This window comes from Podarcis bocagei, assembly GCF_964188305.1.
Source record: "Podarcis bocagei genome assembly, chromosome: 1".
Lineage (NCBI taxonomy): Eukaryota > Metazoa > Chordata > Lepidosauria > Squamata > Lacertidae > Podarcis > Podarcis bocagei.
In genome coordinates, this window is record NC_138125.1 from 109,026,355 (window position 1) to 109,042,496 (window position 16,142).

General features: G+C 42.6%; 1 protein-coding gene and 1 long non-coding RNA gene across 2 annotated transcripts in view; one reads left to right on the top strand and one right to left on the bottom strand.

Moving 5' to 3' along the window:
* Positions 1-1,895: 1,895 nt before the first annotated feature.
* ERMN (ermin) lies at positions 1,896-14,829 on the bottom strand. Its single transcript, XM_081187829.1, has 3 exons — positions 14,232-14,829; positions 13,386-13,466; positions 1,896-5,095 (listed from the first exon to the last, which is right to left on the bottom strand). Exons 1-3 carry the CDS (start codon positions 14,473-14,475, stop codon positions 4,614-4,616), a joined length of 807 nt encoding a protein of 268 aa, XP_081043955.1. The 5' UTR covers positions 14,476-14,829; the 3' UTR covers positions 1,896-4,613.
* The window catches only part of LOC308583706, a 58,311-nt gene continuing 51,946 nt past the window's right edge, over positions 9,778-16,142 (top strand). The window contains exons 1-2 of the long non-coding RNA XR_014006366.1: positions 9,778-10,047; positions 10,847-11,643. This is a non-coding gene — a long non-coding RNA (uncharacterized lncRNA). The remainder of the gene's footprint in view (positions 10,048-10,846; positions 11,644-16,142) is intronic.

The following is a 16,142-nucleotide window of genomic DNA, read 5'->3' on the forward strand; positions in this document are numbered from 1 at the left end:
ATATTTAACCCAAAGAGGGTTTTGTAAAAATAAAAATGTGATCCCCCTCCCCCATTTCTAGTTAAATCAGAATTACACACATCGTTGTTCACTCTACAATCCCAGAAGGAATTAGGTTTTGAATATGAAATGTCCAGGATTTGTCTTTTATCTTCTGGGAGGGCGTTCATAACAAAAACCATACTACTATAACTTGGGAAGAGGAGACATCCTTTGAATGTACACAGACCAGAGGGCAAATAAACAACTTCCATTGGAACAATGAGGTTAGTGTTTGGTTTGTACAATGCAGAACTGTCTTTCCCCCTCCCAGTTAGAAAATAAAGAATGGCCTTGTACGATGAACAACAAAAAATCTCAAACAATATTTGATCCTGCCAGAAATGCGAAACATCAAAGAACTCTTTAGTACTGCAGTAACATAAGCTCCCAGTTCCAGACCCTCGCAGATTTCACTGCAACCCAGGCTTCCCTGCCCCATACCCCTTTCTTTCTTTTTCTACAGAAGGGAGAAGTGACTGCAAGGAAAATCTGGAATGGAAGGGGGTTAAGCACCACCACTGCCCTTACCCTTCCTCTGCTCCTGATTTCAGTTCCCAGTGGCTGTTTTCCCCTAATTAAATTTATAATATTTAATTTTAATATTAGGGGAAGTCCAGAGAACTCCAGATGATCTGCCATGAATATTTTGCATGGTTTTTTTTAAATTTAAAAGTATAAAGCCCTTGGGATGCGGGTGGCGCTGAAGGTTTAATCACAGAGCCTAGGACTTGCCAATCAGAAGGTCAGCAGTTCGAATCCCTGTGACGGGGTGAGCTCCCGTTGCTCGGTCCCTGCTCCTGCCAACCTAGCAGTTCAAAAGCACGTCAAAGTGCAAGTAGATAAATAGGTACCGCTCTGGCGGGAAGGTAAATGGCGTTTCCGTGCACTGCTCTGGTTTCGCCAGACGCGGCTTAGTCATGCTGGCCACATGACCCAGAAGCTGTACGCCGGCTCCCTCAGCCAATAAAGCGAGATGAGCGCCGCAACCCAAGTCGGTCACATCTGGACCTAATGGTCAGGAGTCCCTTTACCTTTTACCTTTATAAAGCCCTTAATTATCGTAATCATTTTTAAGCTGTGCACAATAGTACAAATCAGCATAAAGCAGGAGAAATCATATAAAAACAGTGATCCAGTGGTACAGGGCCCAATCCTATGATCAAGGAAAGCCTGCACACAATACATTTTTTGTAAAACATATGAAGCAAATAGCAGAAAATGCCTGTTTTCAGGTCACTGTCCTGTGATATTCTTTAAAGTGCAGTGCCATGAATAAAATCCCCTGAACTTACAGGTCTAATATAGGGGCAGGCAGTGATTCACAAAACTTTTGACTCGTAACTATTCTGCAACCAGTGCGGTTCTCTGAAGCACAGCTATAAATATGTTTGCATCTTGGATCCCCACTCCACAACTTGGCCACAGTGTTCTGTACTAGCTGCAGTCTCTGTACCAGTTTCAAGGGAAGCTCAACATAGAGCGTGTTACAGTAGTCCAGTTGAGATGTTACCATCACATGACTCATAATAGCCAATACATCCCTGTCCGGGAAAGGGCGTAGCTGGCGTACCAACTGAAATTGATCATGGGTGCTCCTTGCCACTGAGGTCACCTGGGTGTCCAATGAAAGAAGTGAATGTAGGAATGCCTCCGAACGACATACCTCTTCCCTCAGAAAGAGCGTCTCAGACCACATAACCACTCATTGAAAATGTCTAGTCATGGCAAGATTCAGCCTTAGTGTGTTGGTTGGCCCTCATCCAGCTACCAGAATGTCACCATTTCACCATGTTGAATCACACCAATGGTCTCTGATTTTATATATCTGAAAAGTAATGAACAGGAAACTCAAGTATTTAACAAGGAACTTTATTTGAACCATGCAATTCTTAACAATGATGTTAAAAATGCCTGTTGCTCTCAGTTTTGATTCCTTGCTTAGCGCTCCCCAGACTTGCCATAAAACCACCCATGCAGAACATTTTAATTCCTGTTCTTGGTCACCTCACCAAAAAGTCACTCACAATGGTTTTCCCTGGCTACCTCCCTGTCAGAATGGTCGTGTGAATCCAGTAAGAGAATCTGTTTCAGAAGATGAATGTGGAAACGAAAAGTCTCATAATTCTTGGTTTCTCAAAGCATTTGAAATTGAGAAACTGTCTTCATAAGCATTATAATAGCCTCTAATTTCACCTCAGCCTGTTTATTCACCTGAGGTACTTCCCTTAAGGTTAGTTCCCCCACTTAGCATTTCTCAGGAGTGGACCCCTACTTTTTTTTATTCAGGCTACCTGTTAAACATGAAAGCCCTTTTATTTGTGCCAATTCTATTAATTTCCCCCCTCTTATTGATGAACTCTGTTGCTACTGGAAAAGTTGCTATCTGCACTAACAAGAGCTGGTTCATTAAACAGTATCATCTGCAACAATTTGCATATGCAAATTTTCTTCCTCTTTTACTGGTTGGAAATGAACTTCAATGGGATTTTAAAGGGTTTTCAGTTGCCTTTCATTATACTAGCTAAAATATACAGATTGGGGGAGGAAGAAAAAGGAAGGCAAACCTATTCTCATTTTGAATCGCACAATCTCTCTCTCTCTCTCTCTCTCTCTCTCTCTCTCACACACACACACACACACACACACACACACACACAGTTTATACCCAATCTGGGTTTTTTTAAAAAAAGTTATAACAATATATCAACCAAAGAATGTTAATAGCTGAAGTACATATATTTTAATACTGTAGTCATTTACAAACATGATGTTAACATTTCAGTCTGTGTATTAATTGATACTAGTATGCAGTGTTGATGTTCTCAGTTGCTGACTGGAATGTGATGGAACAATATTTGGCAGACAAAATTGTGAGAACTAGTTTTGTGAGAATAGTGGACATACAGTTATTTATTTGTGAGATGGGTAAATCTGGTTCTAGTCTGGATTTCAAGTTTTTGAAATGTAAAACAGTGTTTCAGCCTTTTTATTAACAGTGCATATGTTGCTAACAGTTCCAACACTGGCTACCAAAGCTCTGCAGAGGATTCACCATGTTCAGTGGGGTTTTCTCCCAAGAAAATGTGAAAAGGATTGCCACCTTAGTTTTAAAGTAGCTCCTGGACTCATTTTGTCAATGCCCATAATGTAAGACTAATACAACTAGCTGGTGCAAATGTATGCCGTTATTTTCTCTCAACACAGAATGATAGGATAGGAAAACAGACAGGAAGTGGGTTTCAAAGGTGGTGTAGTTCATGCTCACAGAACCCTTTAAAAACAGAGATCATAGCAATTGCAACGAGTTATAACTTTATTCTTCTAACGGTATCCTCAAGTCTACTCTATTTGTCAGGAAATCACCAGAATGGAGAACCATCTTGATTATTCTGTGTGTGTGTTTTAAAGAGATTACAAATTAGTCCAGGGCTATCTAAAAGGTCACCAATGTTATGCCCATGTTGTGGCGGTGTGTCCTATGGCACCCACAAAAAGTCTTAATAAATATCCCCTCAAAAATGTTTCTTCTCCCTGCTCAGTTCCTGTTTGCACTGGCTCACGTTGAACACACCTTCTTAAACATGTCTCCACATTTCACTGGATGCCAGGAATTGACACCCATCCTCCCACCTGTTCTGAACTGAGGAGAATTGCAAAGAGCTTCTCTCTGTGAGTGTAACAGTGGCTGATGTGCCTTCCACACCCCACAGCTGTGAGGAGGAACTCACACCATTTTGTGGTCCTGTCTAATTTCTTCTCTTTTAGATGTGGAATACATGCCCTTATAGCAGCAGTTTTGAGTTATGCCATGACCCCACGGCAGCCATTTTATGACTGGTGCCCGCAGCACTCTTTCAGTGTCCAAAATGTGTCTGCTGGCTGCCAAAGGTTGGCGTCCCCTAGCTGTTTCTTCCATTTCAGTACCAAAAATGGATAGGGGGGATGGAAAACTATCTCTAAAAGACCTTTTTTGATTGAGCTATGTTAAAGTCATTACACTGCTGATTTAAGTTAGTACATGTATTGTTGTGGTTACATTTCTGAGGTGCAGACAAATTGCACATACTAGCCCCAGTCCCATGAAAGTTAGTTGTAATTTATGACGGCAATCCTAGACACACTTGTGGGATTAAGTCCAGTTGAACTCAATGGGACTTATTTTTGAGAAGACATGCATCAGTCCCACCAAAAGCAGTAGGAGTGAAGTTAGTCATGACTAACTTGTTCTGTTAGTTTCAATGAGACTTCCAGTCCAAGCGTATCCACATGCTATGTACTCAGAAGCAAGTCCCCTAATAGTCCAACAGACAGTACTCCCAGATAACAATGCATAAACCTGCAGCCATGCAGTCCCATCCTATGCATATCTATCTGGAAGTAAATGGGATCAATAGAGCTTGTTCCCAAACAGAAAGGGTGCATAGGGTTGTAGCCTTAGATTACAGGTAAGCTTAGGTTGGATCGAAGCTGCAAAATATATTTTGATAACTTGATATTACAGGTGGATAAATGTCTGGCATTGGGGAGGGGAGGAGAATCGCAGCATGCCCATCAAATCCTCTGCCTCAGTTTTATGAATGCATCATGGACTCAAATTCATCAATTCTCTGTTTAGTGTTTCCTTTCCGAATCTTCCGGTAAGATATTGTATTGTATCGAGAATAACTGTGCCTGGAGATATCATTTTTCTTCACCAAGCTCGGCTGCTCAGCAGGTTTCTCAGTCTGAGAGTTACAGCTGGCACTGGCAGAAAGGAAATCCTTGTTGCCGCTCTCCAGCCTCTTTTTATGTTTATCCTCATTGCTTTCCTTCTGCATTATTTCTTCAGTGCCATCGAAATCTTCCTCTGCCATGGTTTCATTTTCTTCTAGTTGCGTTTCCTCTTTCATTGGCTCCTTGGGTTCACTCAGCTCCGCCTCTTCCTGTTCCTCCTCCACCACCACCTCCTTAGTGCTGTAGACTTCTTCAGTCTGGGGTTCCTCCATCTTTCTTTCTTCCATCTTAGCTACTTTATGGTCTATAGTGCTCACAGGATGCTTCTCCTCGCAAAAGCCTGTAACAAATAACAGTGGGGTTACAGTGCAGTTGAGCTAGGGTAAAAGTATGGTGGCAAGGAGGCTGAGATGCAAACCTGGGAAATCCCTTGTTTAAAGTTTGCCGTTACCTCAGTAGGTGGCCCATGGGCATCCACTGTCTCTCAGCCCTACTCACAACCCACCTGCTATTTAAGACTAATAATACTGATGGGGTTGGCTTGAGGAATACTGAGATAATATATGTGGAAGCAGAATCAGAAGAGGTTTTGTCTTTGTAAAAACTGAAGTACCAGTGCGCATATTTTGATTTAAAAAAAATTAGCGGGTGCCAGTACAAAATGGCTGCAACGGGCAGCAAAAAAAAAGAGGCGATGGTACTTTGGATCAGTGAGTACTGTCACAAAAAAGCAACAACAACAACAATATTATAGAATAATGAGATTGAATGGCCATGGTCCACATACAACACCAGCATACTAAAGAGACTACCAGTGCCCTACAGATCAATCTAAACATTCACAGGAGTGGGGAATGTTGTTCTCCCTTCTGCTTTTCACGCTTTTCCTGAAATATATAAAGTAACTGTGCCTACGATCCTATACACCAGGGCTGGGGGACCTGCTTGACTACATTCCCATCATCCCTGATCATGCTTGGATGGGGGTGATGGGAGTTTATAAGCAAATGGACTAGAGACCCCATGCACTCTTCTCCACCATCCTTACCACCCTATTTTTCAACACTACTTCTAAGGAGGCCCAGTGAAGTGACTTGAATCCTGAAGCATGAGCTCTCTAGCAATATGCTTGCACTAACAAATTGTTAGTGAGGCATCCATAAAAGGGAAAGAGGGACAAAGGAAGGGCAGGGGTTTACCAGAAATGGATAAAAAGAAATAGGAACTGTCTTCGGAGCAGATAGTCTTATCATCATTATTTTGCAAAAATTTATAACCATCTAATTTTCCCATTCTACCACCACCACACACAAATTAGCAAGATAACTGAGGTGTAACATACAGCGCTTGAAAGCCTTGAAATAGATATTTACTAAATGTGGCACGGATTGCTATATTTTCTTGATTCAAAGTGCAACTAATTGTCTGCAAACAGCCACTTTTCTCAACCATCTTATTAGGGTAATATGCCTGGAATATCTGGTCAGTAGGGGAATTCTGAGAGGTCAGCAGGTAGAGTCTGGTATCTTTTTGACCGGTCAGGAGGTGGTACCATAGGAGAGCAGCCTAGTTTGATACTGGCTTACTCAGCAAAATACCTGATATAGACTGACCACCTATGCATTCCCAACAAATAGAAATGCACCCCCCACCCAATAAAAGGACAAAAGATGATACGGATTTGTATGAAATAGGCTTATGCTAATTTATATGTTCAGGTGCACATTTAGAAATTACTATAATCGAAACAGAAGCGCATCACACAGTGGGAAAGACTGTGATGACGTGACCTGTCTTGCCTGCTCAGTCTCCTGTTCTGGTGGCAACTGTTGATGGGCAAATGCTCTCCCTTCTTATGGTTCTTAACCTTGAAACAAGATTTAAACCAAGCAGCCTTTCAAACCCAGGACTGTCCTCTGCAAGTAGGACACATGGTCACTCTATCCTAATATCTAACTGGGCAAGCATACTGAATAAGCAGCAGACTATCCAACTCTTGGTTGGGCCTAGTAGTGTTACAGTGGCTTCAGTCTTTCCTGGATAATCAGCCTCAGAAGGTGGTACTGAGAAGCTTATTTTCCACCCTCTGGCCAGTAGGCTATGGGGTACCTGCTGGGAAAAGTCATCTAGAGGTTTGAGTCACAGCAACATCAGCATGCAGGTGACAGTCATTTCTACCTCTTGTTTCCAACTACTTGAAATTATTGAAAAGTGTGTGTGTGCACCCCACTGAAGTGCAGTGTGGCTTACTAGATAGCTCAATGGTAGGATAGCCAGAGAAAGACATAGTGTCCCATTAAATTGTCTACAGCAGGACCAAGGAATCTGTGACCATCCCAATGTTGTTGGACTCTAACTCCCATCAGCCCCAGCCAACATGGCCAATGGTCAGGAATGATGGGAGTTGTGGTCCACGAACACCTGGAAGGCCACAGGTTCCCTATCCCTGGCCTAGAGTCCAGACTGAATGAGTAAACACATCTGGCTGTGATTAAAGGAACGCCATACTGAAGATAACTATGCTAGGCCTTCTATTGTAGCTTCTTTCAAGATTTGGAGTATTTTGCCAAAGTCATTTTATAAAAGTTCAGTGCGCTTCTGTAAGCACACGCTGATAAAATAGCATCACTTTGTGCCCCTCTGTGTGGCACTGGATATTGATGGCTTTTGACATGTAGTTAAAGTGGATCTAAATGTATGGAATGACTTGCCAACTGTTACGCAAAATCCAAATAACCGGTGTCAATGTGTTGTCAAGATTGTGAAATCGCACACTTAGCAGGCATAAAGCTATTAAAAAAAAAAAAAAGCCTTCTCTTATCAAACTTGATTCAACCTGAACTATTGGGTCACATTTCTACAAGCTTCCTGCATGGATGTTCAAGGTGAGAAGGGGTATCAAAAGCCCTTCCTAAAATAGTCACCAGAACATAGGCATACATGCAGCTTCCTGGTACTCCTGGAGAAAATATTTAAAGGTGGAAGGAACCATAACCCACTTTAGGAGAGACATGGTAATTCAGTACCATCCTGTTTCAGTTGTAATTTTCAAATAGGGCAGGCATCTATTTAAATTAATAGGAGTACTCAATGTGGTTTCAGTTGTGGCACTATACAATCCTATGCACACTTGTTAGGGAGCAAGTCTCACTGAACTTAATGGGACCTATATCCACATAAACATGTGCAGGGCTGAGCTGTATGACTAGCAGGAATGTCGCAACACATGGAGAGCCACATAAGAAATGATGTTAGCAAAATTTTCCAGATTATTCTCTGGATGAAGAAGAGCTGTATGGGTCAGGACAGAAACTCCTCGTGGTATTTTTAGACTTCAGCCCTCTACACTCTTACCTGGGAGTAGGTGCCAATGAACCAAAAAACATAAAAGTTACTTCTGAGTAGACCTAGGCTGTGTACAGTGGTGCCTCGCAAGACGAAATTAATTCGTTCCGCGAGTTTTTTCGTCTAGCGAATTTTTCGTCTTGTGAAGCACGGTGTCGGAAAAGTTTTGGAAAAGCTTCAGAAATCGCCAAAAACCTCAAAAAAGGCTACCACACCACGTTCTATGGGTTGCTCCTCGAAGTCAAGTCGCAACTGTATTAACGGTGTTAAGAAAAAGGAAACAAACTTGCAAAAAAATGCAAGACGTTTTCGTCTTGCGAAGCAAGCCCATAGGGAAATTCGTCTTGCGAAACAGCTCAAAAACCACAAAACCCTTTCGTCTAGCGAGTTTTTCGTCTTGCGAGGCATTCGTCTTGCGGGGCACCACTGTACACACCATATATTTTAAAGAACATGGCTTTCCCCCAAAGCATCCTGGTATTCTGTAATTTAGCCCTCACAGAGCTACAATTCCTAGCACCCTTTACGAACTACAGCTCTCAGAATTTATTGGGGGAAGCTGTGTGATTTAGATATGTTTTAAGCGTATGGTTTGCATGCAGCCATGCATACCATTGCACTGTTACTCATATTAGCTAGAACTCAACACGGACAAGGAATGTGATCTGCAGATAGTTTCTCTGTAGAACTTATAATAAAGAAGAACTTTGCAAGTGTTGCATTCAAACTGGCAGCTATTGGAGTTTCCAAGTAGATTTTAAACAATTGGTTCATGCCCACTGGTTTTTAAAAAGTATTTTTGAACCATCTGCAGGGGGTTGCACTAGATGATCCTCAGGGTCCCTTCCAACTCTACAATTCTAGGGTTCTAAAGTGTGTTGTTTCAGATCTCTAGAAATATCACAAGCAAAGAGGCTGCCTATATCTGCAGGCTTCATGAGAATCTCGATCAAGCAAGTCACTCAGGTGCTTACCTCGCTCTTCCCATAAAAAGAGGCACTGATGATGCCATCTCCAGGACTAGGTACCCTTCCTGCCTTCATATGTCACCTTGGGAATGCAGACAAACACTAATAGTGTGCCATTTCTGAGACTGGTGTTAGGTGTGAACACATATTGCAAAAGCACCATTTCCCCCCCAGCTTTGCCAGAATTGGGATCCTTAATGCTGTGCACAAAAACACAGGAAAGCAGTGGCGTAGCGTGGGGGGTGCAGGGGGGGCCGGCCGCACCGGGCGCAACATCTGGGGGGCGCTCGCACTCGCAGCTCTCTGCCCCTACCTGGCTCACTCACTCTCTCTCACTGCAGTGCTGGCTGTGCGAATCCGATCCGCCCACTGTGGAGGGGGTGGGTGCCAGGCGTGCGGTGCGGAGAGAGAGCGAGGGACTATCTGGGGGAGGGACAGTGCAGCGGCCGCCCAGCGCAGCGCTGAGCGCGAGAGAGAACCACACCAGACCAGACCAGGCAGCAGCAAGAAGAAGCTGGCAGCGGCGGCAGGTTAGGGGGCGCAAATTACTTGCCTTGCCCCGGGTTAGGGGGCGCAAATTACTTGCCTTGCCCCAGGTGCTGACAACCCACGCTACGCCGCTGCAGGAAAGCAAAGGTTCTGGTGGCTCTGATTAAATATTATCTTACTTCCATTTTGTGTTTCTAACTACAGCCCTTGTTGACCTTTCTCCCCCATATAAGACATTGGTCCATGAAAGATGAGCAGAGTGGTTTTTGCTATCCTTGCTTAAATTGTAACACAAACTGCCACCAGGGAATCTAAAGTCAAGAGAAAGGTAAATGGCAAATGTACCTTATATACATAGGCATGAACTGTCTAAACATTTGCCTCCTTCTGAAATATAAACTTTCTTAACAGAGCTGTGCCTATGCTAAGGAAACTGAGGGGCGCAGGGAGTATCCTCAAATAGAAGATAATGCACACCAGTTCAATACAAGTATGTACCTCACTCTGTTTAAATTTCTCTGCATAGTTAACAACTTCATGTGGGATTTTCCAGAAGATCACAGATGAATTCTGATTAACAATCGAGAGAATAACCTGAATCAGACAATTCCTTCACACAGGTCTGTATGCGCCTGCCTACCAAACGATGCAACTTTGGTTGGAATGTAGAATTCAGTTTCAGTCCCTACCAGTGATCATCATCACTGCCCAAGCTGACCATACTGACCATCTGTTAGAAGCTGTGTGCAGAAAAGCAAATAGGATAGGTATCCATGCCCAGAGCCCCAGAAAAAGGAAACCAAATGTGCATCACACTCCATGGGATTCAATCCATCATATATATGTTTAGAAGCCTGTCGTCCCTTGTTTGTTGACAGCGATGGTGTTTGCTCATTAAGTGGAAGCTCATGGGCAGTCAGACCACTTGCATGAATGATTTCAAACCAGCCATAAAGGTTATGTATCATAGAAGACCATTTAACCATGTAGAGTATATATATCTTGTCCCTATGCATGAAATTTTGGCCACTCACTTTGCAACATGCTGCAGTTGCTGCTGTGTCCAGCTTCACACATGCAAAAGCAGCTGCATCATCGCAGCAAGTTGGAAGATATTGCAAGAGGCTAGGCTGCAGTTTCCATTATTAGCAGTTGTCACAGGTGGGAAGTGCCACACTCTACTGCAAGTGAAGTTATTACCTTAATTATCATTTCTAAGGCCACAGTAGGGTCCAGATTTTTGTTTATTTGATTTGTTTGTTTGTTTTTACATTCCCTCATCTCCACAGCAAGCTATGGCACCACACAATCCAAGGATCATCAGTGACTGAGACTATATATAACGTTCTAGAAACTGCAAAAACTAAGCAAGAGCAGAACTTGGGTTGTCCATGAAACATTGACCATTCAGCCTCCACACAGGTGTTTGTAATATAAGAGGGTTATTAAACTGGAAGATAATAGGGTTCCTTAAGCAGAGACCTAAACACAGGTCTGCTGCAGGGATTTCCCCCTAATCTAAGGGAAGAAAAGGGAGAGCATTATCTGAATGTGGGGCTGTGTTTAAACAGGACACAGTTAATTCACTGCGCCTGAACAGTACCTTAAATAGGAGACTACTGGTTACCCCCGATTCAGACTTTGTTTATTGCAGTATAGTCCCTTAACAGGGCTAGCCAAAGCCATTTTGCTTTCTGAAACAAAGGACAAAATGGCACCCTCCCCCATTCTACAAGTAGAAGATGTGTCATGGGCCAGGAGTCAGCTTTGCCTGCTGAACAACAGCCTGAAGGGGGAGAAAGCGGAATGACTCCACCTGCAACTGATCAGCCTTCAAGGACACAGAGGAGAATGTGTTGATGAGAAACAGCTGGCTTCAGGCTTCTTAAAGCAGAGCTTCCAGAAGCAGTCAGATACCAGTAACAACACTTGGAGTTCTTGGCCCTACCTTGCTGCTTCCTGGTTGTTTTGACCCTGGACCCCCTGATCATTGGATTCCCTGACTCCTGGACTGTCTGATCACATAGATTGCTGTTCACCCAACCCTAGGACTGGACCAGACTTCGGATGCTGTCTCTGTCTCCAGGTAAGTACATCTCAGACTTTTGGATGGCTGGCTTCTCACTCCATTTAGCTCTGCACATTGTTGCTCAGCAACAAAACTATAACAAGCTGACTGGTCTGGTAGTGAAATCTTATTTCCAGCTGTTGCAACAGAATGTTTTTATTTATTTATCCTACCCTTACTCCCAAAGGGGCGCGGAGCAGGAAACAATAATAAAACATTTTTTTATATTAAACAAAATCTAAAAGTTAAAAACAGCTATCTCAGATTGCCATATTTTATTAAAATATATATATCCTGGCATCCGCGAAGTTGTTGAGCAAAATTTGGAGCTGCTTCCACTGCTATTTCCATCGTGTTGCCATACATCCCGGTTTTCCCCGATTCACCAAAATTCCCCCGATGCCATTTTTATGCCCAAAAAACAGGAAATGTCATGCCCTGCTCATGGTCCTGCCTTCTCTGCCAGTTTGCTGGCTGCTCCTTTAAAGGTTCTGACCTAAACATAAGAAAAGTCCTGCTGGACTGGGCCACTCACAACCCTAGTAGCCGTTGACAGCCCCACCCACCATGAATTGGTCTAACCCTCTTTTAAAGACATGTTTGTGAGACCCGAGTCACACTGCGGGCTGCCTTGAAGAGACTAACCCACCTATCATTATGTATAGTATTTGTTCTTTATTGTGCAGCAAGTGCACCCAGTTGTGTGCATGGCTACTCGGCTAAGCAAGTAGTCATATGGATTGACCAAGCACCACATTGCATATAGTCTCTTTGCATTACCCGAAGATAGGCAGGCTACATGATCATTTATACGGGTGTCGCACACTTGTCGTATTCAACTCCTCTCTGGCTTAATTGGTGCTTTAATGTTGTGACAAAATTCTCCATTCAACTTCTGCCTGTGGTGTCTTAAGTATTAATTAGGTTGAATTGGATAGGTAGTAAAAATGCTGTCTGCAATTTAGAGATAAAGTGCTTGTGCATGGGAGTTGGGGAGGGGAAGGTGTCAAATTTTACTTAATAGGTTTTATTGTGTGCTTGTACAATGCAGCGTGAATGCAGATATGTGTTGGCGGGAAAAGCCATTCTTCATGAGCTGAGCTCTCCAAAATACTGAGGTTTTAAGACTGACAAGGTCACTTCTGATAAATGTGTAGATTATACCACCACCACCACCTTTCTGAAGCCAAGACAGCTGTAAAATTACTATCCTATTTCCCCTAGACTGAAATCCGAAGCACAATGGGACTCGCATATAAGTAAATGTACATAGGAGTATGATCTAACTTGGTCCTAATTACTCTGCCTTTCCTAATGGAGTCTATTATTGGAGTCCAAACCATGATTTTAGAGAGATGGGTAGATAGAGCAGGTGCATAATATTTGTGAGCAAGAATGAATAAATGGGGGAGGGGGGAGGGAGAGACAAATCACCCCTGCTGTGGGGCACAAATTTAGCTGTAGTCTTTCATCCATGCATCTCGTACCTGCACGTATCACTGACATCCTTCACTGGGATTTAATCCTGTATGCAAAGTTGGCTGTCGACCCTGAAGAAATAGCCACCAGTTTTAGTATAAACTCATATTGAGTTGAGCTCTTATCCCTAGACTGAATTAGCCTCAACTGATTTCCGTGAGAGAGACTTGTGCATGTGCTTAAGTGCCTCATTAAATTAAATTGGATCTTGGTTAGACCGCTAACAAAATCTGTGGCTTTCTTCCTACTTTTTAAAAAAGTAAGGCAGCTCTACTCCTCACCTTCTCTGGATTCTTCTTCCCAGCTTCTTGTCTCCTGGGAAAAGATGTCAGTTTCTCTCTCCTTGTTTCCCTCTGGCTCTCCTTTAGAAGATACAAGACAGTGTAAAATTGACATCTCCTACAAAGTGTTTAGTGATTACAGCGGCAATTACTAATCTCTTCAGCCATATAGTGCAGCTTAAACCTTTCTCCCTGGAGTGATCTTTTCCCATTAGATTTTGATCTAGAGCCACTTGCAGCAGAAAATATGTGCCACAGCAATCAATGGACCGACTTCCAGTGAAATGGAATGGAATGCCTCCCCCCCCCCATTTTTCTTTTTAGGGAGGTACAGCAAACACTTAGAAGCAAATTCCATTGACAGAAATTAAAACTCAATTAAAATTAATAGAAAATCAGTGAAAGTTGTGCACAATCCAGCCAAAGTTAAAGTGCATCGCTTTCAAAGAGAATGCAACACATGCTTAAATCTCTCTTGCTTTTAATTCTCATTCATTTCACATTTCTCCCATTCAGGAGAATTAAAAGCACTTAACTTTGGCTAGATCGTGTTTAGAACTAGATCCACATTTGCTTTTTTTAAAAAATGTATATCCATATCAATAATGGGACAGATCTTTTCTTTTTTTTTGAGGGTCAGAGAAAATTTCAGAAAGTGTCAGCCACTGTTACTCATTCAGCACAAAGGATTTATAATCTTACAGACAGAAGTAAAAAGAACGCTTTAAGAAAAACATTTAAAACACTTATATTTCTCAAAAAATAAAAAGATCTCAATATAATAAAGCATCTCACATCATTCCCAAGACAAAAAGGGTGGGGGGGATGCATAAACTGGCATTTTACCTTGAAGTTCCTTTATCCCAACTGAAACTTCGTATGCTGTGCTCTTTGCTAAATGTTTGCCTCCTCCTCGGTTTCCTTGTGCAAGTGAGGAACCGGGAATAGGCTCTGTGGTTTCGTAAGGAAATATCTCGACAGAATTTGCAATTTGATCAATAATATCAATGACCTGGAGCTGAGGTTTTTCAGAGGGCACGTTCCGATTATATTCAGACATGCTGGTTGGAACCTGGACATCTTCTGTCATGATTCCTGCAGTATCCAAGAGGTTCCTTGCGGATATGTGTCCAGAGATGATCTGGTATCCCAGAATCGCTGCAGAAATCAAACCATCCACCACTATCCCTCCCCCACCAAATAGATAGATATACTGAAGAGTCAACAAGCTTTCCGTCCTCCTGAAGTTGTTGCAGCCAAGCAGGGAATAATGTCAGGATTTGCCTTGGCTTTGTCAGAGGTCCCTTTCCAAGAGGCTTGTCCAATCAGCACTTTTCTTGTCACTTAGAGCCTTTCCCCGTTGCATAATAAAATGCACCATGTCAATTTACATAAACAAACAATCTACAAGCAACAAAGCTTTTTGTGCTGGCATGCAGGAGTGGGGCTTTCAGCATGTCAGCCTGGCAGTAATAAATAGAGATTGTTGTCCTTGTTGTCATAAATGGCCCTTTGTATGCCAGCCTTGTAACAGGAGTGGCGATTGTTCTAAATCTTTAATCCACACCAAGTGACTACCTTGAGTCACATTAGCTGTGAGTTAACCAGCTTAACATTCCCAAACAGGTTAAATGTTCTGCGTAAACCTTGACCCGCTCTTGTTCGGACAAAGAGTCCATTGGAAACTTGTTGAAAGTGGGAGGTGAGGAAGGTAGGATTGCATGCAATTGTGTCACTTTCAGCTATCCTCCTTCCAGATAGCTCTGTTCCATCTGCTGCCATCACACACCCACACCCACAGGCCCAATTATTTCCATTTTTAACCCGTCCTTACCCACAAAAGCTCATAGGTTGTTTTTCTTTTACTGCTTTAAAACAATTGATTTAAATTATATGCTAAAAGGATGGGCATCCAATGCTCCGAAGCAGAGGGATCTTTTAAGAATGACTTTAAATAAGAATTTTTGTCTGGTCCAGTTTTTCTTACTGGTTCAAGCATCACAGTTTGGCAAACGGCAACTGTCTTTACCATAGGAAGAGCTCTGGAGGATCAGTCCAAAGCCCAGCCTTTTATTCTCACAATGACCACAGTAATAAATTATTATTAATTTGTACCCAGCCACTCTGGGCAGCTGCCAACAGCTATAAAAACATAATAAAACATCAAACATTAAAAACTGCCCAATACAGTAATGAGTGCTATTTTTCTAGAAAAAGAGGTGTCAGAACTCACCATGAATGCCTCCCTTGTTCTCTTATGAACGCAATGGCACCCAGTAATGTATACTGCAAACTGTATCTATCCAGGCAAAGCTTGCTACACTCTGCACATGGAGGGAGGTGTGTGTGTGTGTGTTGTGAGGGGTGAGGGCATTACTAACCAATCTATGTGTCATATGATTCATCTTGTGGGGGCCACAGGAACCCCATGCCAGCCATGGCATAATCATCTGAAAATAGTTAATCTCATTTGCCTATGTCTATTTCATGTCCGTCTTTGTTTGTACCCCACTTTTCCTCCCAAAAGAAGCTGGTTTATAGAGACCTGACAGTTATGAAGAAAACAAAATAATGCCAAAACCCAATAAAATTATCAAACAGGACATGAGTCCCAGTGCCTGGCATTAGGAGGCATATGGCCTCTGACTTTGGAGGTAGAATGCAGCCGTCAAGAGTAGTTGCCTTACCCTCCATGAATTGATATCCTGATATTTGATAGCTTTATCCTCCATAGACTATCCAATCCTCTTTATTTTA